At 45.7% G+C, this 27,098-nt stretch overlaps 1 protein-coding gene across 1 annotated transcript in view; it reads right to left on the reverse strand.

Moving 5' to 3' along the window:
* Positions 1-976: 976 nt before the first annotated feature.
* The window catches only part of LOC115105578 (nuclear receptor-interacting protein 1-like), a 66,115-nt gene continuing 39,993 nt past the window's right edge, over positions 977-27,098 (reverse strand). Inside the window, 4 exon segments of the mRNA XM_029627768.2 lie at positions 977-3,443; positions 3,446-5,907; positions 5,909-6,485; positions 6,488-7,650. Of these exon segments, the coding sequence (XP_029483628.2) occupies positions 3,301-3,443; positions 3,446-5,907; positions 5,909-6,485; positions 6,488-7,175 (3,870 nt within the window). The 5' untranslated portion in view covers positions 7,176-7,650 and the 3' untranslated portion in view covers positions 977-3,300.

A 27,098-nucleotide genomic window follows, 5' to 3' on the forward strand; every position in this document is an offset into this window, starting at 1 on the left:
CTGCTGTGCTGCGTTCACATCCTGCTGGCCCCATGCTGAGGTCAGGAAATCAAAGGGGGAAGCACAGACAAACAGCCGATTGTCAAGTTTTACACCTTGACCTCGGTTTAAACTTGTGATTTGCCTCCTTTATGCTCACCGCTGTTATGGCAGTGGGAGGAAATGGAGGGGTTATTGGCAGTTCAGGCCTTGATAAGGATCTTGGGAGGGAGAAGTTCACCCAGGGGAAAGGTTACTGAGAGTTTAGAGAGTGCAGCCAGTCATGGGGAGGATTAAATAAAGGGGAAGCTAGTCAGGCTAGGGCTGCTTAGAAAACCAAGCAGGATTTCAAAAGTGCACTGTCTGCAGACGGACAAAAACCTGACTGTTCACCTAGTGGACTTCAACATTCAGGACCCAGGGACAAAGAAGGTTTGGGGTGAACTTCCTTGCACCTTTAAAAAATATTTCTCCTCTTTCTCTTCCTTCTCTTTCACTAAGGGCTGTTTTCTGTCCCTGAGCAGAGCTGCTGCTTCATGAAATGTCTGACTAGGATTTCAGGTTTTATGGCGATAATATAATGTGATCTATTTTAGTCTGAGGAAGAAATGTGATGTGGATTCAGCTTCAAAGGGTATACCATGATGCATGCATCTAGGGCACATCTGCTGACCTCCACTCCTGTCCTCACTCTTTTCAATGCCTTTCCTGCCTTTGTGAAGATCTGGCAAAGAACTCAGAATCAAAGTTCTCTGAACTCAGAAAATAGATCACGTCCACATTACTCAGAATAGACTATGAATGAGGAAACTGAACAGCAACTGACTCGCACTGACACTGACCTTATGTGCGTGGGAATATAGAGAAATTTAAAACAAATAAATAAGAACCATTCAATGTGTGAGGAATAAACCATTAAATAAATAACATGAAATACAGTAGTAATATAATGACATATTATAGTTAGGGAAGGTGAAACAGGAGCATAACTCAGTCAAGCATTTTAGTACTTTATTTTGGAGATATCAGTGCAAATGAACACCAAAAAAATTCAAACATAAAAAATGAAATAATGTTTCAGGTTGTCACATGGAAAAATGAAACACATCTTTTTGCTACAAATGCATGTTTCAGATGCACGATGCACAATGATGATTGTACTTCATTCATCCGCTAAAACCCTCAAGCGCCGTCCATCCGAGCTCTGTCGTCAACCAGTAACAGAAAATAAAATCACAAAAATATTCAATGCACGTTTTATTTTCACACATTTTCTCCACTTGCTCAGCAGTCTGTGGTTATTTAGGGACTGTTCATGTTCTAAATGACCCTCTCTCTGTGATAAAAATACCTATTTTAAGACTTGACATTTTGCCCCATCACCAGTAGGGATACACAGGTAGTTCCCATGCGTCTGCATGCAACAGGCAGCAGTGAGGAGAGTCAGACAGTATTACACAACACGGCGCAAGATAGATTATCATTTACCACATAGACACATGCAAAGAACAAACCAACCAAAAAACGGGCATAGTATCCTCTGCCATTTGTATGTATGTACATTAATAGGCATTGAATTCATATTTACATTTTTCAGGGCATTAAAAACTAGGGTCATATATTTTTCTTCAACAATACAAAATAGTTATCTTTCATAATGAAAGTACTATTTACACAAATATGTTTAACCATTGTGAAAATGTTTTAATAATAGAAGAAACATCTACTTCATATGTACTTCATATGTATATGTATAAAAAAATAGCAACATGTAAGACTAAATGCATGACAGCAGTGTGTGAAACTGAAACCAGAAACAGTACAATCAAAATAAGGAGCTAGACATCAGATAAGCCCTCAAAAGACACCAAAAATATCTCAATGATTCTTGGGTGGCAGGTTCACGTCATGTCCTGCTGCTTTCAAATGTACCTGCGGTTTTCTCTTTATTTCCATGCAAATATTTAGACATTTTAATATGAGCTAAGAAACCGCAAAAAAAGTAAATGGTGTCCATAAAGCACGAGAATCAAGAAACACAAAATAAGCTTCACAAACTGTCAAATTCTCAACGGATAACAACACTGACAGTTTTTCATTACATGCCATAAACATATTATTTTTAAGGTCACCAAGAGCTAAACTTTGACAGTGCAAACTCAGGGGTCCAATATCAAATGAGACTGTATTATTTATTTCAGAATATTCATTTATATTTCAAAATCAAGATGAAGTATGTGTGAGAGAGCTGTGTTAATTTAGAATTCATTTGGAATGTAACAGTTATGCAGACACTGCAGTCTTTTAACTGTTGTGCCGAACCTGTATACCCCCCCACAGGTAGGCTCGGCAAGGTTTTAAAACACCCTCTACTACTACTATTTAGTAATAGCTGTATTACCCGTTGTATTACCATCTATTAAGACAATGTTACCTTGCATTTGCACTGTCAAAACGAAGCCCCAACAAGTTCATTCCAGATCAAAGCAAAATGCAATGCGTTGTGACCACATGAGCCCAGTCTATCAGTTGACAGCTGACTCACTGATGATCAAAAAAATGATATCACACTTGAGGAGAAGTTACAGTAGCAACCAATACAGAGCATTCAAACAGAATGGAACTCTAGGTACCTTTAGTGGATCTGATTAACATTGTTCACGAGGTTTTCCTTTAAAAATGTCTCTAACGTGTACATTTTAATGTACTGCTGTGCTTGCCCCGGTATGACTTTATTTAGAGTCTGATCTAAAAGTGATGTTCTCTGTTAATCTAAAAAATAAATAAATATACAGTGAACTGAGCGCTAACATTTTTGGAGTCATCAATAATAAATGTAGCTGGAAATGTTCTTCATCAATGTTTTACGAGTAGCAACAAAGAGGACACAGAATAGTGATATGTGTGCAATACAGGCACAAATCATTGGAGTAAAATGAATGGTGCCTTCTTTCAATCATTTGAGAATGTGAAATACATACTGTATGGAAATCACCAGTGGGCAACGTTAAAATTTGACGATTATTTTGGTGCACATAATTTGACATTCTGTTGAAGTAGAGCTATATCGTACCACCCGTCCTGTAACCTGAGCCATCTAGAATTATGATACAATAATGAAACGAATGCCTTGAACTCATTTGCTCTGTTCTTCTCTTTCAAAATCCTCACTCCTGCATTACTTGCTGTTACTTCTTCTCATTAAACTACAAATGAATTTGGCAAGTCAGTAAAAAAGGAAGAAAAAAAAGAAACATTGCGATCTTTTCCCCCTTGTGTCTTTTTTATGTTTTAGTTCATAAAAGTAATTCGTTCATAAAACTACCATTTATCAGATGAGTCACTCAGCCTATAGTTCTTGTGACTGTGCTTGTCGTTGTTGTAGGGAGGGGACAGGGAGGAGTGCTGGGTGGAGGTGGTGGTGGAGCTCAGTCTGTGGTTGTAGGCATCATTGCTGTTAGTACCGGCTCCTCCTTCACCCTCACCCCCCCTGGCACTGACCCCTGGGTCCCCTCTGCCTGGTCCCTCCCCTCCCTCCTCAGCTGAGCGCTGCCTTTCTGCAGCATGTAGTATAGGATGGGGTTGGAGCGGGTCAGCCGGGGGGAGTCTGGGCTCGAATCAGAGCCCTCCTCCTCCCGGTCCCGACCTGCCCACCGCACTGGACTCTCCGGCTCCCGTTTCACTGGAGTGGGGTCCCGTTTGGGCGAGTCCTGGTGGGGTGGGAGGGCAGTGTGGCGCCCCCAGGGGGAGCGTTGACTGCTGTCCCCTGTTGGGGGGGTTGTTGGCTGCGGTCTGAGGTGGGTGGGAGGCCCTGAACTGAGGGAGTTATGGGGGTTGGGGTGGTGCCAGGGCAGGGTAGGGAGGTTGAGGAGGTTGTGGTGATTGTAGCCCGGCTGATTGAGGTTAAGGACGCTCCCATTGGCTTTACCGTTGGCCTGCAGGACAGAGGGGCTGGGTCCCCCCCGGGGATGCTGGGACAGCTCCTTCAGACAGTTGTCAGACAAGAGCAGCTGTTTGAGCACATTGAAGCCCCGGCTCTCCCTAGGGAGGAGAGCTTCACTGCTGGGGCTCCTGGCTGGGGTCTCTTCCACTTTAGGGCCCCTCAGGGCCTTGTGGTAGTCAGGCTCCTCCTGTATCTGCTTATGGACCAGGCTGTGAACCAGGCTGCTGTAGCTGTAGCTGCCTCCACTGTCCACCAATGCCCGCTGAGGGCTGCCATTGCTCAGGCTCTCAGCCAGCTCCGTGCAGAGACGTATCTTTTTAGGGCTGGGCCCCTGGTGGTGGTAGTCTCTCTGCTCCTCCTTTACATGGACAGGGCTGGGCCGGCGATCTGTTTGCAGTTGTGCAGCGCTGGTGTAGTAGGTAGCGCTCTGCTGTTTTAAGAGCTGGCTCAGGAGGCCATATTTAGCAATGACTTCTGTGGGCCGGGGCTCTGTTTTTAGGTCCTGCTGGGGTTCAGAGAATGGGTTATGCCTGTAGATATACCCTGCTCCTCCTCCCCGTCTCTTTTGGCTCGTCACATCCTCACACACAGCAGAGGACAACAGGTCCAGGCCCTCCTCCCCCGGTTCAGTTTTGACCTTGACGTCTGCTGCCGTAGGCCCGTTGGAGTTGTCACAGATGACAGAAGTGCCAGGGGGCTTCTCATAGCAGCCCCCTGCCACCGTCTCCACACTGCCCCTCCCACCAGACCAGTCTCTGTGGGTGGCTGAGGCCACGGAGGAGGTAGAGGAGGAACCTGCTCCCAGCAGGAGCTGCAGCACCGTGCGACGCTCTAGAAGATTCTCGATCTGGGATGCTGGGGGCGACACTTCCCCCCAACGGCTGAACGACGGTGTGCCACTGCCTGAGGGCCCGTCTGAGAGGGGGGTACATGTTGTGTTCCTCTGGATGGGGGCGTTGAGCCTCTCCAGCAGGGCCAGAGGCCTGCCACCACCCATCTCCAGATCCTGGCTGGGTACTTTGCTGGGAACCATGGGCGGGGAGGGTGAGGCGGTGCCGCATTGGGCCAGGTTCTGTAACAGTTTGCTGGCGCTGAACGCTGGCTCAGTTGCAGCTTTCTCAACAGGGAAGGGTTTGGACTTACATAGATCCAGAGGGCTAGACTGGACATAGGGAGAGGGGTAAGAGAACGGGGACGGGGTGCTGCTGGGGTCTCGGCTGAGAGAGTACATGGGAAGGGCTGGGCCTGGTCTGTCCAGAGGGCTCTGTATCCTGACTTCTTCCCAGGGGGCCAGTGATTTAAGTGGGACCCGTGACAGACTGGACAGAGTTGTGTCATGCTGCAAATCTGGATTAACCACAATTTTGTTTACCTTGTCATTATTCCTGCGCTCCAGAAGGAGCTGCATGAGAGTGACCTTGGGCTGGGATTTAAGGTCTGGGCTCATTTCAAGCTCCTTCTTAACCTGGGTAACCTTCGGCCCGGAGGGATCCGGCTTCCACTTGTTTAGAAGGGACTCAGTAAGTTTGTCTAAGGACGAGGACGAGGAGGAACAGAAAGTGGTGGAGGAAGAGGAGTGAACAGTAGAGGAGGAAGAGAAAGCGGTAGTGGAAGAGGAAAAGACAGTGGGGGCAGAGGAGAAAACAGCAGAAGAACAGTTGGAGGAGAAAGCAGTAGAAGAGGAGTAAGAAGCAGACGTGGAGGAGGTGGCTTTAGGCCTGGTCTCTGGAGCTCTGGTGCTAGCCCTGCTCCTCATAGAGAGGTCAATAGGAGAGCAGCTGGAGAAGGAGATCTCTGCATCGCTGCAGCTCTCCTCTCTCTTGGCCAGGCTTTTCTCCTGGACAGAGCACTCACTGTCAGAAGTAACTGAGGAGCCGCGGCTGGCAGGCAGGACCCCGCAGTCGTCCTCAAGGTGCCCGTTCTTAGTCAGCTGCTTCTGGTTGTTGTGGTTGTTGAGGAGCAGCAGGAGCAGGCTGCTGCAGGTCTGGGGGCCTGGTGGCGCGCGAATCAAATCCACGTTTCTCCCTAGTGGGGGTTTGGGGTTGGGTCTGGGTGTTGGGGGTGAGGGACAGAGTAGGGGGGGTTGGGTGTGGTGAGCTGTGGACTGGCAGCAGAGAGGAGGGGCTCTGCTGGCTGGAGCTGGAGTTTAGTGCCAGTTGGGGGAGTGTTGCTGTCATTGTCCCGTTTTGGGAGGTTAAGGAGCTTAGCACGTCTAGGGTGGTGGTGGTGGCGCTGGTGGGCGGAGCATCTTCTGTGCTGGGCGGTCTCTTGTCCTGGGTCTGTTGCGTTGCCATGGCGGCCAGCCTCTCACTGGCCGAGCGTCCAGAGAGCTGGGCCTTGAGGGCGTGCTCCCGGGAATACTGCTGCAGGTGGGCCTCACTGGACAGCAGAAGGGCCAGCTGACTGCAGGCCACACTGGGCTTGGGAGAGGGGGCAGGGCTGGAGCGGATCTTCACCAGGTTGGCCACAGCTTTGAGCCGTTCAGCACAGGACACAGCATCAGTGGCAGCAGCAGCAACAGTGGGGGCGGAGGGAGGCGTGCTGCTCTGCACCGAGCGGGGGACTCACAGGACCTTTCCTGGCTGTGGCCGTGGCTGTGGCCTCGCCGGCTGTAAGGCGTGCTGCTGTGGTTCTGCAGCTTGGTCTTCCTCATCAGGCCCTTGAGGCGGCTGGAGGCCATTCCGTAGCAGGGGAGCTGCTCCTTGTCTGCAGGAGGAGGGGGATCGGTGGGCGGGGAGTGCTCGCTGGGGGGTTTGGTGGACTGCTGCGACATGGCCACACTCTGCAGTCTGGAGCTGAATGACTGGAGCAGGGAGGCAAGCAGTGTGCTCTCCCCAGCGTGAGGAGAGCCCTCCAGGGCCCCGTTTTGCAGGCCGCCTCCTCCTCCTCCCTGGCCGTTCAGCTCCACAGGGGGGGAGCTTAGCCTCTGGGCCCCAGGCTCGTTCCAGGGCCCTGAGCGGAGCAGCCGGGCCTTCTTCAGGTTCTGGGAGGCCCCATGGTGCAGTGTGGGACTGTTCCCATTGCCAGCCTTCTGAACAGCGGCAATAGCAGGGCTGTGGCTGGGCAGCTGGAAGGGCCGGGCCGCCTTGTTGACCTGTTCCATCTGGTTGCCGTGCCCGTGGGGAGCCTCCGATCTCCGGGTTGCCGTGGCCCCAGGCCCAGCCGCCACGGGATGCATCAGTAAACCTTCCAGATAAGTTAGAACAGCTGAATCCGTGTGTGTCTCAGGGCCAGGCTCCTCCCCATGAGTCATGTTCAATACTAGGATCCCCTCGTATGGTTCAGCACTGCTACTGGGAATAACAAGGTCCACTAGGTCATCAGGTACAGAACTTCCAGATATTGATAAGAGGTGAGGATGCACATGGGCAGGTTCTAGAGTATTTTACAGGTTCTGGATTCCACTGGCTCAATGTACAGTATTCCCTTCTCCAAAGTGGAAAATGACACTAACACAAAGAAACTGTGGCCATGACCGGAGCCATTTAGGGGCTCTCACCCAGCCGTCACTGGCATTCCTGTGTGCCTGTGACACCGGATGCTCCCAGAATGCCCGGGTCCAAGCTTATGCAGCGAATGGCGAGGAACGAGGAGTCAGCGGGTTTCACCACCACAGTGATTTTGATGCATTCCGTGGTTGCGGATGTTTCGGATGTCTGTCTGTCAGGAAGCCTGGGGGCGGTTCACTCCGTGGTGCCTTTCCGCTCACTTGATCTCAGAGGGGGGACCTATGTGAGCAGAGAGAAGAGAGAGAGAGACATAGAGAGAGAGAGAAGAGAAAGAGAGAGAGGAAAGAGAGAGCGAGAAAGAGGGAGAAAGAGAGAGATTGGGAGAGAGAGAGTAACAGCGTGAGAAGCAGGGACTTGCAGCACTATATCACATTCATTTCAACACCTTGTCCACCATGCCTGTTACTTGGCAACATTTCAGTTTGACTGCACATGGTAACCCCTAATCCCTGTGTCTTTTTTTATTTCAACTGAATCGATGACGACAAATGTAGATTAGGGTCAGATTTTATTCACATCTTTAAATTCAAGCCCACTACCCCACTACCACTACCTAAACATTGGTCTTCAAGCTGTAAGGCCCTCGTTGCAATGCGTCTGTGCTTTCTTTCAAAAGTGAAGGGCCTGTGAGAGCTGTGAATCATTTCTTATACAGCTTGTCATTTGAGTGGATTATCCCTCCTCCCTCCCTACTACCACTCCTCCTGCACTTGAGCACTACCCTGTCTCTGTTTTCTCACTCTCTCACACATACACACACACGCACACACACACCAGTGCCGCAGAGGGTATAGTGGCTCAGTGCTCTCCCACCTGGGTAAAGTCCTGGCTGCCCTGGTGCCTATGGAGAGCACTGGCCTTATCACCACCTGCCTCAGTTGATCCCTGTCTGGACAAGATATGGACCCGCACATCAGCTCTCATTGTCAATGACATGAGAGCTGAAGGTATTCCACAAAACCAGAACTGCATGACATGAGCCCGGTTATTATGTACAAAGCCAGCACAGGTTTCCTCAGTACTGACACTGGCCTCCACAGAGAAGAGACAGGATATGGCTCGGTCGAGCTACCAGGTGTGTGCGTTTTTGTGTTTGTTTATTTTTGTGTGTGTGTGTGTGTGTGTGTGTGTGTGGATCCGGTGCACCTGTCACACTGTGGCTGTGCCACTGTCAGGAGGGCAAGACACTGACACTCAGGCAACGGACCACTGTTGTCAGTTGACATGGCAATGTCCTAAGAGACCCGCAGTGTGAACCCTGTCAGGCTGGTCTCCATGGTTACCGGCCACGTCACACAGTCAGAGCCGTGGCCCATCAGGGTTAATTAATACAGAGTTTCTACCGCCACCTCAGCTGCCTGCCTGATTCCCAACGTCTCTCCCTGACTCCCAACGTCTCTCCCCACCTTCGGTGTGACTCGCCGGATGGACGACATACAGGGTCACAACGACAGGAGTCAGTATAGTGAACCTCTTGATTACAATGAGGCCCTTGATTTTGATGAAGGTCATAGATGATGCTGTCTAACCTAAATAATATGGGTCGCAATGAAAGGACAGATAGGATTTAGCCTTATCCCTTAATTAGGGAGGTCAGTGATGATGCAGACTAACCATGGTACAGGACAGTATAGCCCATCATAATGACTGGAGGTCAGTGATGATGCAATCAGTCTAACCTATATATTAATATGCGTAATGAAGCAGCTAGGATCAACAACAGCACAGTAGGCTGTCTATAATCTGAGTGAAATCCATCTCATGGGATGGCCCAGGTCCACAGGTTGGCACAACTATAAAGTCCACCAAAGTGCAACCTTGAAAATAATTGGGAATTAGTTGTGGGATAACAGTTGATCAGCTAGCCCAACCGACAGCCTGCAATTAAATACTAGGGTGGAACAAGAAAAGCAAAGGAACCCCAGCCTGTAACTCAAGGATTTAAGGAACACGTCTGGGAACACGTCTGGCCAGGGAACACGTCTGGCCAAGGAACACGAATGGCCAAGATCAGAAATGACTTCATTGAGATTGGCCAATCAGCGTCGATTACAGTTCAAGGCCAGCTTTATGCTGTTGACCCAAATCTGACCACAACAAAAGCCAACCTGCTCACCCCCTGGACTGGAGCGACAGACCATCTGACGTCTGCTGTCCTGCTAATCTTAGATGGCAGGATTAGGTCTATTTTCCCGCCATGCTGGCCGACCCGAGGGCTTAACTCAATTAAAAAAGGAACACAATGAATGCTTTTGGAAGGAGCAGTAAACACGTAAATACATGTGTACTGTCAAGTTAACATAGTCACTTAGTTAGAGACCTGTGTGTATGTGTGTGTATATATATGTGGCAGTGTTTAACTATACTGGAATAGTAAACAAATAAACATTTGACCAACTGGGGACATTTTAATATTCCCCGCAAGGTCAAATGCAATTTCTTGGGGTTTTAGGGTTAAGGTTAGAATTAGCATTAGGGTTAGAATTAGGTTTAGGAGCTAGGGTTAGTTTTAGAGTTAGGATTAGGAGCTAGGGATAGGTTTAGGTTAAGGTTAGGTTTTCCGGTTCAGGTTAGGGTTAGAGTTAGGTTTAGGGGTTATGGAAAATGGTATTTTGAATGGGACTGAATTGTGTGTCCGCACAAGATTAGTTGTCGAGACAGTGTGTGTGTGTGTGCTTGAGACTCAGACCATGGAAAAAATTCCACAAATGTGAATGACCCTGAAAATGAACTGGCATTCTGGCCTACATACTTTCAGCATGTTCAAAACCGGATATATTCTCGGCTGGTGGCAAGGTATTTTAGGCTTGACATTGAGCTTGTCTATAACCCATCAAAATATAATGATCAACTGGAAATAAAATGTAATAAAGGGTTACAAGGACCCTAAAGTGGACTGTGTTCATAACGTAAATCTAAGTGTAGGTAGGTGCCCTGTTCTGTCTGTGGATAGGTGGGGTTGGTGGGAACTGTGAAAGACAGGGCCCTTGACAGCAGCCATGACAGAGGTAAAAAAAAGAAAAAAAAGGCCTGGAATTGCAGGGGCAGCACTGTGCACTGTGAACAAATAAATGACCTTAATATATGGAGCCTGTCATCTAAGCCTAGCCCCTAAAGCTCCAGACCCCCCTCTGCTTTCAGCAGCACAGGCGATACGGGCGTGTGTATTACTATTACATTATCTCGCCTGGTGTATATATTGAAAATGACCTTACGCATCTGTTAACATGTCATATCATTCCTGGCCTCCAAAACATGACCCCTCTCCCCATCTCCATGGTGAGACACCAGAGGGCCAATGAGCCACCCTCCACCGACTCCAGTTACCGTGGTGATTATCCATTATCTTTGACAATGTCACGCAATGACACCTAAACACATTCTAAAGTGATTTTTACTACAGTGGCCATGGGCGAAAGGGAAGACAGCTATGGAGACGAGAGCTTTATCATCCCCCCGACTGACTGGGCGCTCTCCTCCTCTACTTTCTGCTTTCCTCTCCTCCTTTCTCCTCCCCTGTACTGCTCTCTCCTCTCCTCTCCTCTCCTCCTCTCCTCTCCTCTCCTCCGTTTCTCCAGAAGCACTAGGAACAGGAAGGTCAGTGCACATCAGCCATTTCATCTGTGGAATAACCAGAAAACTGGAATGAATACGACCCGATGCAGATGTCAGGGATTAGATATCCAAGTCTGACCTTCAATCCCCCTCACTCATCCCCCTCCCCACCCTCCTCAAAATGAGAGTTTCCTAAATGACCTTCATTGTCAGGAATGGTAATCCATTTAAGCCATTTAAAATGTATGAGTCAAAACAAAAGAATTAAAAAGGGGAAGAGCCACAGGAGCAGGCAGTTAAAGTCAAGGTCATTCACACCGCCCAGGCTTTCCACTTGACGCAACAGCTGGTGTCCATGCAAAGCTCTGGGCGTTAATAAAAAGTGACAATGCAGCCCGAGCGGTGTGTATCACTAACGTCTGACACTAGCCTGGCAGATGTGTTCTCCCTGCATTAAAGGGGAGTCAAGGTTAAAGGAATTTAAAAGGAGAGGCGATGCCTAAACACTATTATATCATGTAATCTGCAGGCCAGCCTGCTGCACATACTCAACAGGGTACCTCACTTACACATGCAGCGTGACGGCCATTTGTAAATTCAATATGGCCCGGGCCTGACATGATTAAATAAGACAAAAAGCCAACCTGACCAAATGCAATTGTTCAAACTGGGAACACAAGTGAACTTACACACAGTGGGAAAGTCAAATTAAAAGCTCTGTCTAACCTTGGCAGAGGTAAACAAGAGAATAACATGCTACTGAACAGCGTGTGACCACAACCAAAGACTATGTTAGAGATAAGTAAATCAGGACCAAGTAACAAGGAAAACACGCACGCACACGGACACACACACACACACACACACACACACACACACACACACACACACACACACACACACACACACACACAAGAACTAGGGCACTCTGACCCAATTCTAAGGCCGCATTGACCAAACAACTCATGCATAGTGCACACACTCCCACATGCTCACTCTCACTCTCACACACACACACACACACACACACATACACGCACACGCACACACTAAAGAAAAAAGGAACTCCATTTGTCCCAGGCCTCCCACAGTGAAAACATTGAAATTCACTTTTATTAATCTGCTTGCATCACATGGAAGAGTTTTACCATTTTCTTTTAAGGACAACCAGAGCTACAAGTAGAAGACAAAACTATTTGACACAAAACAGTTGCATTCATGAGATTTATTGACAAATGTCAATAAACAAATAAGGTCCACATAGCAAAAACATGATAAAAAATGTATTTAAAAAGAATGCTGTAACTATATAATTTGTTTGCCCAGTGTGTAATTCATATATAATATAGTTAGTGACAACTGTGTGCAGTTTATAGTTTGTGACAGCAACTATGTGAGCTTATTAGAGTATTATAGACACAATGATTTCCTATGATCTTCTATGTAGAAGAATCTCTTCCCTTCTAACGACTCGTGTGACTTGTGAGCGTCATAGTCATAGAAGCAAAACATGTCATCCTGAGAGTCTCAAGTTTTTCACAGTGAGGTCATAATAGTTTGAATCTCAATTAGCTCAGACTTTACAGACATTTATGTGAGAAGAACTGTTTCTGTTTCCGCCCTAGCTCACAAACACCGCTCTAGCAAATGGTTTGTATCAGCAGATGCAGAAGACATTAGCGGTCGACCGATTAATCGGAATGGCCGATTAATTAGGGCCGATTTCAAGTTTTCATAACAATCGGAAATCGGTATTTTTGCCATTTTTTTTTTTTTAACACCTTTATTTAATCTTTATTTAACTAGGCAAGTCAGTTAAGAACACAAACACATTCTTATTTTCAGGAACGGTGGGTTAACTGCCTCGTTCAGGGGCAGAACGACAGATTTTCACCTTGTCAGTTCGGGGGATCCAATCTTGCAACCTTACAGTTAACTAGTCCAACGCAATAACGACCGTTGCACTCCACAAGGAGACTGCCTGTTATGCGAATGCAGTAAGCCAAGGTAAGTTGCTAGCTAGCATTAAACTTATCTTATAAAAAACAATCAATCATAATCTCTAGTTAACTACACATGGTTGATGATATTACTAGATATTATCTAGCGTGTCCTGCGTTGCATATAATCTGACTGAGCATACAAGTATCTAAGTATCTGACTGAGCGGTGGTAGGCAGAAGCAGGCGCGTAAACATTCATTCAAACAGCACTTTCGTGTGTTTTGCCAGCAGCTCTTCGTTGTGTGTCAAGCATTGCGCTGTTTATGACTTCAAGCCTATCAACTCCCAAGATGAGGCTGGTGTAACCGAAGTGAAAAGGCTAGCTAGTTAGCGCGCACAAATAGCGGTTCAAACACCACTTGCTCTGCATGGGTAATGCTGCTTCGAGGGTGGCTGTTGTCGTTGTGTTCTTGGTTCGAGCCCAGGGAGGAGAGGGACGGAAGCTATACTGTTACACTGGGAATACTAAAGTGCCTATAAGAACATCCAATAGTCAAAGGTTAATGAAATACAAATGGTATAGAGGGAAATAGTCCTATAATTCCTACAATAACTACAACCTAAAAGTTCTTACCTGGGAATATTGAAGACTCATGTTAAAAGGAACCACCAGCTTTCATATGTTCTCATGTTCTGAGCAAGGAACTTAAACGTTAGCTTCCTTACATGGCACATATTGCACTTTTACTTCTCCAACACTTTGTTTTTGCATTATTTAAATCAAATTGAACATGTTTCATTATTTATTTGAGGCTAAATTGATTTTATTGATGTATTATATTAAATTAAAATAAGTGTTCATTCAGTATTGTTGTAATTGTCATTATTACAAATAAATAAATCAAATCAAATCAAATCAAATTTTATTTGTCACATACACATGGTTAGCAGATGTTAATGCGAGTGTAGCGAAATGCTTGTGCTTCTAGTTCCGACAATGCAGTGATAACCAACAAGTAATCTAACTAACAATTCTAAAACTACTGTCTTATACACAGTGTTAGGGGATAAAGAATATGTACATAAGGATATATGAGTGAGTGATGGTACAGAGCAGCATACAGTAGATGGTATCGAGTACAGTATATACATATGAGATGAGTATGTAGACAAAGTAAACAAAGTGGCATAGTTAAAGTGGCTAGTGATACATGTATTACATAAGGATGCAGTCGATGATGTAGAGTACAGTATATACGTATGCATATGAGATGAATAATGTAGGGTAAGTAACATTATATAAGGTAGCATTGTTTAAAGTGGCTAGTGATATATTTACATCATTTCCCATCAATTCCCATTATTAAAGTGGCTGGAGTTGGGTCAGTGTCAATGACAGTGTGTTGGCAGCAGCCACTCAATGGTGGCTGTTTAACAGTCTGATAGCCTTGAGATAGAAGCTGTTTTTCAGTCTCTCAGTCCCAGCTTTGATGCACCTGTACTGACCTCGCCTTCTGGATGATAGCGGGGTGAACAGGCAGTGGTTCGGGTGGTTGATGTCCTTGATGATCTTTATGGCCTTCCTGTAACATCGGGTGGTGTAGGTGTCCTGGAGGGCAGGTAGTTTGCCCCGGTGATGCGTTGTGCAGACCTCACTACCCTCTGGAGAGCCTTACGGTTGAGGCGGAGCAGTTGCCGTACCAGGCGGTGATACAGCCCGCCAGGATGCTCTCGATTGTGCATCTGTAGAAGTTCGTGAGTGCTTTTGGTGACAAGCCGAATTTCTTCAGCCTCCTGAGGTTGAAGAGGCGCTGCTGCGCCTTCTTCACGACGCTGTCAGTGTGAGTGGACCAATTCAGTTTGTCTGTGATGTGTATGCCGAGGAACTTAAAACTTGCTACCCTCTCCACTACTGTTCCATCGATGTGGATAGGGGGTGTTCCCCTCTGCTGTTTCCTGAAGTCCACAATCATCTCCTTAGTTTTGTTGACGTTGAGTGTGAGGTTATTTTCCTGACACCACACTCCGAGGGCCCTCACCTCCTCCCTGTAGGCCGTCTCGTCGTTGTTGGTAATCAAGCCTACCACTGTTGTGTCGTCCGCAAACTTGATGATTGAGTTGGAGGCGTGCGTGGCCACGCAGTCGTGGGTGAACAGGGAGTACAGGAGAGGGCTCAGAACGCACCCTTGTGGGGCCCCGTGTTGAGGATCAGCGGGGAGGAGATGTTGTTGCCTACCCTCACCACCTGGGGGCGGCCCGTCAGGAAGTCCAGTACCCAGTTGCACAGGGCGGGGTCGAGACCCAGGGTCTCGAGCTTGATGACGAGCTTGGAGGGTACTATGGTGTTGAATGCCGAGCTGTAGTCGATGAACAGCATTCTCACATAGGTATTCCTCTTGTCCAGGTGGGTTAGGGCAGTGTGCAGTGTGGTTGAGATTGCATCGTCTGTGGACCTATTTGGGCGGTAAGCAAATTGGAGTGGGTCTAGGGTGTCAGGTAGGGTGGAGGTGATATGGTCCTTGACTAGTCTCTCAAAGCACTTCATGATGACGGAAGTGAGTGCTACGGGCGGTAGTCGTTTAGCTCAGTTACCTTAGCTTTCTTGGGAACAGGAACAATGGTGGCCCTCTTGAAGCATGTGGGAACAGCAGACTGGTATAGGGATTGATTGAATATGTCCGTAAACACACCGGCCAGCTGGTCTGCGCATGCTCTGAGGGCGCGGCTGGGGATGCCGTCTGGGCCTGCAGCCTTGCGAGGGTTAACACGTTTAAATGTCTTACTCACCTCGGCTGCAGTGAAGGAGAGACCGCATGTTTTCGTTGCAGGCCGTGTCAGTGGCACTGTATTGTCCTCAAAGCGGGCAAAAAGTTATTTAGTCTGCCTGGGAGCAAGACATCCTGGTCCGTGACTGGGCTGGGTTTCTTCTTGTAGTCCGTGATTGACTGTAGACCCTGCCACATGCCTCTTGTGTCTGAGCCATTGAATTGAGATTCCACTTTGTCCCTGTACTGACGCTTAGCTTGTTTAATAGACTTGCGGAGGGAATAGCTGCATTGTTTATATTCGGACATGTTACCAGACACCTTGCCCTGATTAAAAGCAGTGGTTCGCGCTTTCAGTTTCACGCGAATGCTGCCATCAATCCACGGTTTCTGGTTTGGGAATGTTTTTATCGTTGCTATGGGAACGACATCTTCGACGCACGTTCTAATGAACTCGCACACCGAATCAGCGTATTCGTCAATATTTTCATCTGACGCAATACGAAACATGTCCCAGTCCACGTGATGGAAGCAGTCTTGGAGTGTAGAGTCAGCTTGGTCTGACCAGCGTTGGACAGACCTCAGCGTGGGAGCCTCTTGTTTAAGTTTCTGCCTGTAGGCAGGGATCAACAAAATGGAGTCGTGGTCAGCTTTTCCGAAGGGGGGCGGGGCAGGGCCTTATATGCGTCGCGGAAGTTAGAGTAACAATGATCCAAGGTTTTACCACCCCTGGTTGCGCAATCGATATGCTGATAAAATTTAGGGAGTCTTGTTTTCAGATTAGCTTTGTTAAAATCCCCAGCTACAATGAATGCAGCCTCCGGATAAATGGTTTCCAGTTTGCAAAGAGTTAAATAAAGTTCGTTCAGAGCCATCGATGTGTCTGCTTGGGGGGGATATATACGGCTGTGATTATAATCGAAGAGAATTCTCTTGGAAGATAATGCGGTCTACATTTGATTGTGAGGAATTCTAAATCAGGTGAACAGAAGGATTTGAGTTCCTGTATGTTTCCTTCATCACACCATGTCTTGTTAGTCATGAGGCATACGCCCCCGCCGCTCTTCTTACCAGAAAGATGTTTGTTTCTGTCGGCGCGATGCGTGGAGAAACCCGTTGGCTGCACCGCATCGGATAGCGTCTTCCCAGTAAGCCATGTTTCCGTGAAGCAGAGAACATTGCAGTCTCTGATGTCCCTCTGGAATGCTACCCTTGCTCGGATTTCATCAACCTTGTTGTCAAGAGACTGGACATTGGCAAGAAGAATGCTCGGGAGTGGTGCGTGATGTGCCCTTGTCCGGAGTCTGACCAGAAGACCGCTACGTTTCCCTCTTTTTCGGAGTCGTTTTCTTGGGTCGCTGCATGCGATCCATTCCGTTGTCCTGTTTGTAAGGCAGAACACAGGATCCGCGTCGCGGAAAACATATTCTTGGTCGTACTGATGGTGAGTTGACGCTGATCTTATATTCAGTAGTTCTTCTCGACTGTATGTAATGAAACCTAAGATGACCTGGGGTACTAATGTAAGAAATAACACGTAAAAAAACAAAAAACTGCATAGTTTCCTAGGAACGCGAAGCGAGGCGGCCATCTCTGTCGGCGCCGGATGTAGGAACCGTGTATATACATAAAATCGCTCCTATTAATCGGTATCAGCTTTTTTGGTCCTCCAATAATCGGTATCGGCGTTAAAAGAATCATAATCGGTCGACCTCTAGAAGACATAGACAAATCCAATGCAACAACCTAGCAATCTGTAGCTCAAACAATGTTTAAAAGGGGTTAGAATTCCAAAACGCACCGACATTACCATGGGACTCAAAACCACAAAGATGTACTCTAAACACACACCATCCTTTTGAAACAGCCATACTCCCCAGTCTAACATGTGAATATGAACATTGCGTGATGACCTAACACTAACATCACTGTCTGACTAAACATGAAGCGAACAGAGTTCCCCAGTTACAGTTCCTGGCCTATGTCAGTGTCAGGCCTTGACGAGAGGAGAGGGAGGTTTAACTTCTGTACACATCAGTACAAAGAGTTCTCAGTGGGACAACAGAAAATAATTCATGCACATTGATGAGTCATCTTAGCGATTCAGAGCCTAGCAGACTGGCAGGATGATCAGAGGGGAGGACACAGCCAAATCCAGATGACCCTGGATGATATCACTCTTTCCCCACTGTACCCTGGCCTGCATGGATGGCCTGCATGGCCCTGGGTCCACAATAGAACAGCAAGGCTATCAAAATGTTTGTGTCCATAGTAAATATTTGTGTGGCGGTGGAAGACCCACCCAAGGGCAATTTCCTGAGAGAGAGAGGGCTGGGGAATTAGTGTGTTGATTAAAACACACACACACACACATTCCCATATCTTAATGAGCTGTGGCCGCTACCAATCTATACCAATTCATTCCTATTGGGCTTCCATGCTAATCTTACGCTAACATTGTCTAATCAAAATACGCACAAAAAAATCCCCACCCCAAAGCAACAAGCCATTTTCCATGGGAAGCGGCCTCAGCTGAGGGTGATTGAGGTTGGAGGAACTGGAAGCCAGAACAGCTGATTAGCCCAGGGCCATGAAGCCAAAGGACACATCTAGTCATCTAGAAGCCCTTTGAAGGTATTGAACCAGACCACTGGGCTGGCGATCATGATGATAATGGCTGAGGTAAATAGGCCACTTTCCCATTGAAATCATCTGTCCCTCCCTGTGTCAGGCTGCTGCTGCTGCCCAGAACATTGGCTACTAAACCATGCTAAAAAACCCTGGCCTTTAATGAACAAATTCCATAATATCCTTGGCTTCTATCCTAAACAGCTCCCTCTCTCTCTCTGTGGGAGTCAGCAGGATAGGTCTTTATTAGTTTAAAGGAGTAGTCAGCTGATTATAGGATGAGTAATTATGAGATGCTTTGTGAATAGGAAAGCCATCCTGTGACAGAGGACTAAGTGACAAAAAAAGAGGGCACATCTTTGCATTCTCGCCCATCGTTTCACAATTCATAATGCCTCCAGTGACCTACTTCGCCAGGAGTCTTTCAATCATTCTAATGTTTCTGCCCACAGTGAGCTCTGGGAATGGGTGGGGCATGATTTGGGTACAATGGGCCATATCATTTCTCTTTCCACCACTCTACTTTTTCTGTTTCTTGATACAACTAAGAACATCATCTCATCATCTCATTCAGTCACACAATTAAACACAATTAAACAGTGCACTTAACCCACTAAAGGAAACCACAATTATGCATTACCTTTTGGAAGACATTTTCGAGCAGGCAGGCAGCACAGCAGCAGTACCAATCTAGTTGTCAGGCCAGAAGCCAACATATGCCAATAAACATCCCAGGACACCTCAACACGATTAGGACTACACATACCCCTGGAGCTCTAAGCTAGATCCAGTACTCCTTGTGCTCAGACCCGGTGCCAGAACGAATCAGTTGGATGGGCCTTTGAATTCCATAGGGGGGCACGTTTTTTTCACAGGACCTCCTTTGTGTGCACGCAATATTTGAAATGGCTGTAATAGTAGACCATAGGCAGCTTGTGAGTTTCAAGTTTGGGGAAGCTTACTATTTATCCTACCATTTCTACCGATCTGCTTGGCAGTTATGATTATTTCATTCTCTTGGAACAGTTTCATTTCAATAATAACTTTTTTGTTTCTCAAAATCATTGTCTCGTGGTTAATTATGAAAATCTGAAGTTAAATGATAAAAATCTCAAAGTTAAAATGAAACTATGCCGAGAGAACTAGCCTCTGCCATATGGGCAAACTGATACACTGTGATCCATTAGAGGCTAAAGAAATGAGAGCATAGAAGTCAGAGACGCTGCAGTAAGCCTATAACGTTCATCGTCAACTAAGTAAAATACATAGGCCTAAAGCTGATGAATAAAAACAGTAGAAAATATCCTGATGAAAATTCTGGTTCTTTCAATCACATTCATCTCTCTATTCCACCTGTCTGCCTCTCTTTTATCTGTCTTGATTTGAGCTACTGCTAGTGAAGTGCAACATTGTATCAAATCATCACTTGGTCCGGCCTGATGCTGTCTCTTGCGAACTTATAACATTGTATCAACTAGCCTATTCTGGGCCCTGAAAATGTCCTGGCCCCTGAGCTCAGGACAGAAAGCTGTTTTTTATGGCATTTCCACTGGATATATGGGACCATCAGATCATGATATTTTGCTATTTCACACGGCTTGGTGATCATCGAGGCTAGAAGTGTTGGAAAGATTCAAATGCTGTGGAACTATCATTCGCAGTGGATGCTAACTGACTTCGTTGACTTGTATGAGGCGAAGAAAAAATGTGTAGCGTACGTGGTGAGTTAAGACAATCAGAATCGGACATTGCCAAATGGGCACTTTCCTACATACGCATGCATTCTGGAGAGAGACACCATATCTTCACCACACCCCCTTCTTCTAGATGCAACATTTTAAATTACACTCAAGATACATTATCTTCACACATATTTTATATGCTTTTCACTGACAGCCACACCTCAATCAGCTAGACCTATTACCACATGCACTACCCAAATTGCGGGCTTCCCAAACACACTTGTGATTTGAAACAATCCACAGCAAAACATTTTTAAAGAAGCTAATGATCCTCTGTGGCTAAGTTATGCTCCTTGGTGAAGTATTTTGAATGATTTTATTTAGACAGGAGTAATTACATAATTTTGGCCAAATATCAATTTACTTTAGGACAATCTAGCATCCCGACAGTGCACTGTGCACGAGCAAACTTTCCTTTCCAATTCCCTAACAATAAGAGTATTTGTCCCAAAGGGGCGAAGGCAGGCGACAAGCTTAGGTCTGCATATTATTCCCATAGAGGGGAGCTGTTTCGCTCAATCGGATGCTTTAACTGAGATTGATGAATCCTTCTGTTGGAGAGCATCTCAGTCAAATAAATGATAAATATTTAAATATTTAAAGGAGGTACGGTACGGCGGGCCAGGCCCCCTAAGGCCCACCAAACAACGCCGGCCCTGCTTCTGCTACAGCTTGAGCTAAACCACATACACTTCAATGCTATTATACTACAGTACTTCTGCTAACTAGCTAGTAGCTACACATCCTTCCATACGGCCCTGATCAGGGTTAGGGCTCATTTCCGTTTTAATTCAGGAAGTGAATAGAAAATTAATAACTCAGTAGCAGTCTGTAGTGAATGCTACCCTAAGCAATGCACTGTAGGCTAGCTAACACAAGTCTTCTCTGATTGTGAGGTGAACACAGACACACATAATTCTCCCCTACCATGTCATCCTTAGCTGTGAAGGCTGATACAGGTAAAGTGTAGTAATCAATGTGCTCTACTGGCAGGAGCGCTCTGCAGAATATTAATCAGGCCCTATACTGCCCTACCCTCCCTCATTCTCATCCCTCTTCTCCTTCTTCTCTCTCTCATTCCCTCCCTCTGTTCGTCCTCTCTCTTTCTCCTTCCTCGCTCACCTTTCTCATGAGTTGACATCCCCCTGTGCCCCAGACCTGACCAAATGCTAAAGGAGAGCGTGCTGTCTTCTGCACAGATAGCTGCTGCCACTAATCAGGCCTACGTGCACCGGGCCGTGGGATTAAAGAGCTCGCACAGCTTGACTCAGGCACTGAATAGCACAGCCACACATACACACACAAACACAAATACACACACACACTCACACACTCATCCACTCACACAATGAGGTCAAAGTAAAACCTGTAACAACCCAGAAGTGTCTCGCCCTACTAAAACGAGGTCAGCATAAAAAAGCTGCAGCAGTAGAACGGTTATAAAATAACTCGCAGCACAACACGATTAGAGCTAAATTTACACCTACAGTCAAAATGGAACCTTTGGCAAACCATGCCGCTTTATCTCTCTTTCTCTCTCTCTCTCTGAACACACTTCATGAACACTGCTTCATGGTGTTGTGTCCATTTCAAATGAAGGGCACAAACTCGACAACCATGAATTGACAGAGATGGTTTATGGGGGGGTCTCATTCTCTGTCTCTTTATCTGTCTCCACAGTATCAAACAGTTCCTCTAGTGTGTCTGTCTGTCTCTCTACGTGCAGGTAGGAGCAGTGCGTCCTCGGTCCCAGTGTGTGTGCACACAGAGACAGGCCAGCCGTGGAGCACAGATAGGAGAGAAGAACGCCACCCTACGCATCAGCAGGGATATTTCATTATGTACATAACGAGTCCCATTAATCGCTCTTAACAAGAGGACGCAACCTCACCTTGGTAGTCTAACACGCATAGCAGGGGTGGGGCAGAGGGGAAGGGGATGGAAGGGAGTAGGGGTAGAAATTTAAATTCTTCACACTCAGGGATCTGCCATCGTCTGTGCTACTGCTGCTGCTGCCCAACTGACCAATACCCCAGCCAGAGTGTGAATAAATAAATAAAAGAAGGGGAAAATGCCGCAGTGTTCGTGCCACAAGGCTTGTGCCCTTGACATACTGACATGGGGCCCCTGTCATGTGACACTCTGTCATCAGCCAAGCAGCCACCTGGCAGTCCCCACCTTCCCCTGTCCTCATCCTCCGGTGACCCGATGCAGTTCGCTCCCCCCCCACCCCACACCCATTCTCCTTTCCTAAACCTCCTCCCTCCCGCGCAACAGTGCGGCAAGGTCGGGGGGGTCACCGTGTCCTCATCTGTAATCCGCTGCCATTCGTCAGCAGCCCCGGCCCAGGCTGGAGGAGAGAAGAGAGGCAGCCGCTCCAACAAGGGGAGAATGCCCAATTAGGCAGCTGTCACCCTCAAACATACGCACACAGACACACACATACAGCCTAGCACAGCAGAGCCGGAGAGAGCAGGGGAGAGAGAGGGATCGAGGGAGGGAGACAATGGAGGACATACAGTGTTTTCAGAAAGTATTCACACCCCTTGACTTTTTCCAAATTATGTTGTGTTACAGCCTGAATTTCAAATGGATTAAATATAAATGTTTCTGTCACTGGCCTATCTATACACAATACCCCATAATGTCAATGTGGAATTATGTTTTTGAAATTTGTACAAATTAATTAAAAATGAAAAGCTGAAATGTATAGTCAATAAGTACTCAACCCCTTTGTTAAGGCAAGCCTAAATAAATTCAGTAGTAGAAATGTGCTTAACAAGTCACATAATAAGTTGCATGGACTTAATCTGTGTACAATAATACTGTTTAAATGTGTTTTTTTTAATGACTACCTTATTTCTGTACGCCACACATACAATTATATGTGTTTCCTTTATCAGTATTTATTTATCTGTATATGTTATGTCATGTTACGTACGTATGTATGTATGTACACAACCATTCAAAAGTTGGGGGTCACTTAGAAATGTCTTTGTTTTTGAAAGAAAAGCAATTTTTTTGTCAATTAAAATAACATCAAATTGATCAGAAATACAGTGTAAACATTGCCTAGTAGGCAAGCATCCTGGAGTCGTCTCTTCACTGTTGACGTTGAGACTGGTGTTTTACATGGGTACTATTTAATGAAGCTGCCAGTTGAGGACTTGTGAGACATCTGTTTCTCAAACTAGACATTCTAATGTACTTGTCCTCTTGCTCAGTTGTGCACCGGGGCCTCCCTCTCCTCTTTCTATTCTAGTTAGAGACGGTTTGCGCTGTTCTGTGAAGGGAGTAGTACACAGCGTTGTATGGGATCTTCAGTTTCTTGGCAATTTCTCGCATGGAATAGCCTTCATTTCTCAAAACAAGAATAGACTGACGGGTTTCAGAAGAAAGTTCTTTGTTTCTGGCCATTTTGAGTCTGTAATCGAACCCAAAAATGCTGATGCTCCAGATACTCAACTAGTCTAAAGAAGGCCAGTTTTATTGCTTCTTTAATCAGGACAACAGTTTTTAGCTGTGCTAACATAATTGCAAAAGGGTTTTCTAATGATCAATTAGCCTTTTAAAATGATCAACTTGGATTAGCTAACACAACGTGCCATTGGAACACAGGAGTGATGGTTGCTGATAATGGGCCTCCGTACGCCTATGTCGATATTCCATTAAAAATAATAATTTTCCAGCTACAATAGTCATTTACAACATTAACAATATCTACACTGTATTTCTGATACATTTGATGTTATTTTAATGGACAAAAAATGTGTTTTTCTTTAAAAAACAAGGACATTTCTAAGAGACCCCAAACTTGTGAACGGTAGTGTATGTATGTATGCATATGTATGTATATTATTTTACTGCTCTACGGATATAATTATTGTTTGGATAACCTTATTTACTATTATGTATTGATTTGTATCTTGCATTTCTACACTCTTTACGCTATGCACAATGCAGAGAACACCGGAAGAAGAATTATCATTAAATTACCACAGTGAACTATTGTAATGTTTGTTTAAAAACGTGGTCTAGAAAAGTAAGATGTATTATGCAGGTTTATTGTTTTAGTTAGAACAATTATGATGAAAAGGGGGTGGATTACAGCCTCTTTTTGTACTTTTTCTCGTCACTCCGGTCGGCCACCCCTCGTGGAGGTTTGTGCTCTTTGATTGGCTCAAAGTCAAGTTGTTGGCCACTGACGTGCAGGCCAATTTTACAAGTAGAAATGGAAGGTTCATCGGTATCAGGGCGGTACGCAGCAGGTACGTCTTTTGTTCTAGCAATTGAAAGAAGGCTTCCTACTGTGCTAAGTACCTATCGGCCGTCAGTTTTCTCGGTGTGTCTGACCTCTAACGTGAGAAGGAGGAGGAATGGGTCAGGAAGGGTTTTGAAGTCACTATTTGCGTTACATTACGTTTAATATCAAACCACCACCTATGCCATTCTCTCTTACTAACACTGGACATTATCAGAGCTCACTGACAGCCTTTCCACTGGGGCTGAGTTTGACATTTCAAAGAGTCCCCCCCCCCTCTCTTTCTCTCTCTCCCTGGGAGATTTGTCAATGACAATGTCTCCTCTCTATCAATAGCCTGCAGATGTGATGAAATGATAAAGGAGAGGTAGAAGGAGACTTGTCTAGAAAGAAAGAAAGAAAAGCAAGTTTCCCAAAGCTTTCTCCCTTGGTTGAGGATAATCATAGGGTGTTCTAAATTTAATGGTAGCTGTCCCACAATTTATCCACACTAAAACATCTGTCTAATCAGCCATGCTGGTGGAGAAGTTCTGAGAAAGCCCCACCAGACAGACAGAGAGACAGACAGACAGCGAGTAAGAGGACTTTCCATTGTGTCTCGAAGTACACCAGATATCAAATGGCTGACAAACAGCCCCTAATTGGATATCTCATCATCTCCAATACATCTGTTTTGAGTAATGGAAGAAGTAATCAGCAGAAATTATACAATGAGTACTGCCTGCCAAACAGGAAGCAGTAAGATTTATGCCCTGGCCAACCACCATTGCTCCTTATTGATTGTTTTCTCTAAATTGTTTTCTGTTTAATCAACAACAACAAATATCTAAATCGAACAAGTGAGACTGACTGAGATGGGGGAGGTTGTTTGTGGTTCGGTTTCAGCATGTTTAGCTAGTTTTAAAAGTAGCAGCATTTATTAAGTTAACTAGTTAAACATCTATAAAACATCTATTGGGGACTATATACACCAAGTGTTACCAAAGATTTGTTTCCGTCTTCTTGTCCAAGTAGCCTTGTCCGAACCAGAATGGCCCATAGGGCAGGAGCCTATCTACAGTTTCTGTAGAGTGAGGCAGCTTGATGTAAGTAGGGCCTTACAATCAATCCATCTGTGCCAAGTAGAGGCATCGGATCCCATTTTTCAAGTCTTTGGTATGACTCAACTAGCGATTAGGTCCGTGCACAGACCTTTCAGGGGACAGGTGCCAAAAAACTAAAACAATCTACTTCATAATTCATATATTGAAACTCGTGACTGTAGCGAAAAGCCCAGCATCCTGGAGTCGCCTCTTTACTGTTGATGTTGAGACTGGTGTTTTGCGAGTACTATTTAATGAAGCTGCCAGTTGAGGACTTGTGAGGCGTCTGTTTATCAAACTAGACATTCTTATGTACTTGTCCTCTTGCTAAGTTGTGCACCGGGGCCTCCCACTCCTCTTTCTATTCTGGTTAGAGCCAGTTTGCGCTCTTCTGTGAAGTGAGTAGTACACAGCGCTGTACGAGATCTTCAGTTTCTTGGCAATTTCTCACATGGAATAGCCTTCATTTCTCAAAACAAGAATAGACTAATGAGTTTCAGAAGAAAGTTCTTTGTTTCTGGCCGTTTTGATCATGTAATCAAACCCACAAATGCTGATGCTCCAGATACTCAGCTAGTCTAAAGAAGGACAGTTTTATTGCTTCTTTAATGAGCACAACAGTTTTCAGCTGTGCTAACACAATTGCAAAAGGGTTTTCTAATCATCAATTAGCCTTTTAAAATGATACAATTGGATTAGCTAACACACCGTGCCATTGGAACACAGGAGTAATGGTTGCTGATAATGGGCCTCTGTAAGCCTATGTAGATATTCCATAATGTCACGAATATTACCGAAGGTGACTCCCCTTCTTGTTCGGGTGGCGCTCGGCGGTCGTCGTCGCCGGTCTACTAGCTATCACTGATCCTTTGTTCTGTGTTCCTTTGGTTTTGTCTGATTGGTATCACCTGTTTCTTGTTTGGTTGTTAGGGTGGGGTTATATAAGTTTGTTCAGCCCACTTCTGTTTCGTGCGGGCTTGTTCGTCTGTTTTGTGTTAGAGTGTATTTTGTTTGCATTTTTCGGGTTTCGCGCTGTCCGTTTATATTTCTGATCATTTGTTTTCCTACTTTTGTTCATGTTATTTTCCTGGACATTAAAGTGTGTTTTTCCCACATCCTTTTGCTCTCTGTGCCTGACTCCACACCTCTTCACTCATTACTGTAACACGTAAAAAATCTGCATTTTCCAGCTACAATAGTCATTTACGACATTAACAATGTCTACACTGTATTTCTGATCAATTTGATGTTATTTTAATGGACAAAAATGTGATTTTCTTTCAATAACAACATTTCTAAGTGGCCCCAAACTTTTGAATGGTAGTGTACGTAGTACGGTCACTGTGGGGACGAAGTCGTAGATGCACTTATTGATGAAGCCAGTGATTTATGTGGTATACTCCTCAATGCCATCGGATGAATCCCGGAACGTATTCCAGTCTGTGCTAGCAAAACAGTCCTGTAGCTTAGCATCCGTGTCATCAGACCACTTCCGTATTGAGCGTGTCACTGGTAGTTCATACTTGAGTTTTTGCTTGTAATCAGGAATCAGGAGGATGGAATTACGGTCAGATTAGCCAAATGGAAGGCAAGGGAGAGCCTGTACGCGTCTCTATGTGTGGAGTATAGGTGGTCTAGAGTTATTTTCCCGTCTGGTTGCACATGTGACATGCTGGTAGAAATGATGTAAAA

The sequence above is a fragment of the Oncorhynchus nerka genome, linkage group LG22 (genome assembly GCF_034236695.1).
Source record: "Oncorhynchus nerka isolate Pitt River linkage group LG22, Oner_Uvic_2.0, whole genome shotgun sequence".
Taxonomy (NCBI): domain Eukaryota; kingdom Metazoa; phylum Chordata; class Actinopteri; order Salmoniformes; family Salmonidae; genus Oncorhynchus; species Oncorhynchus nerka.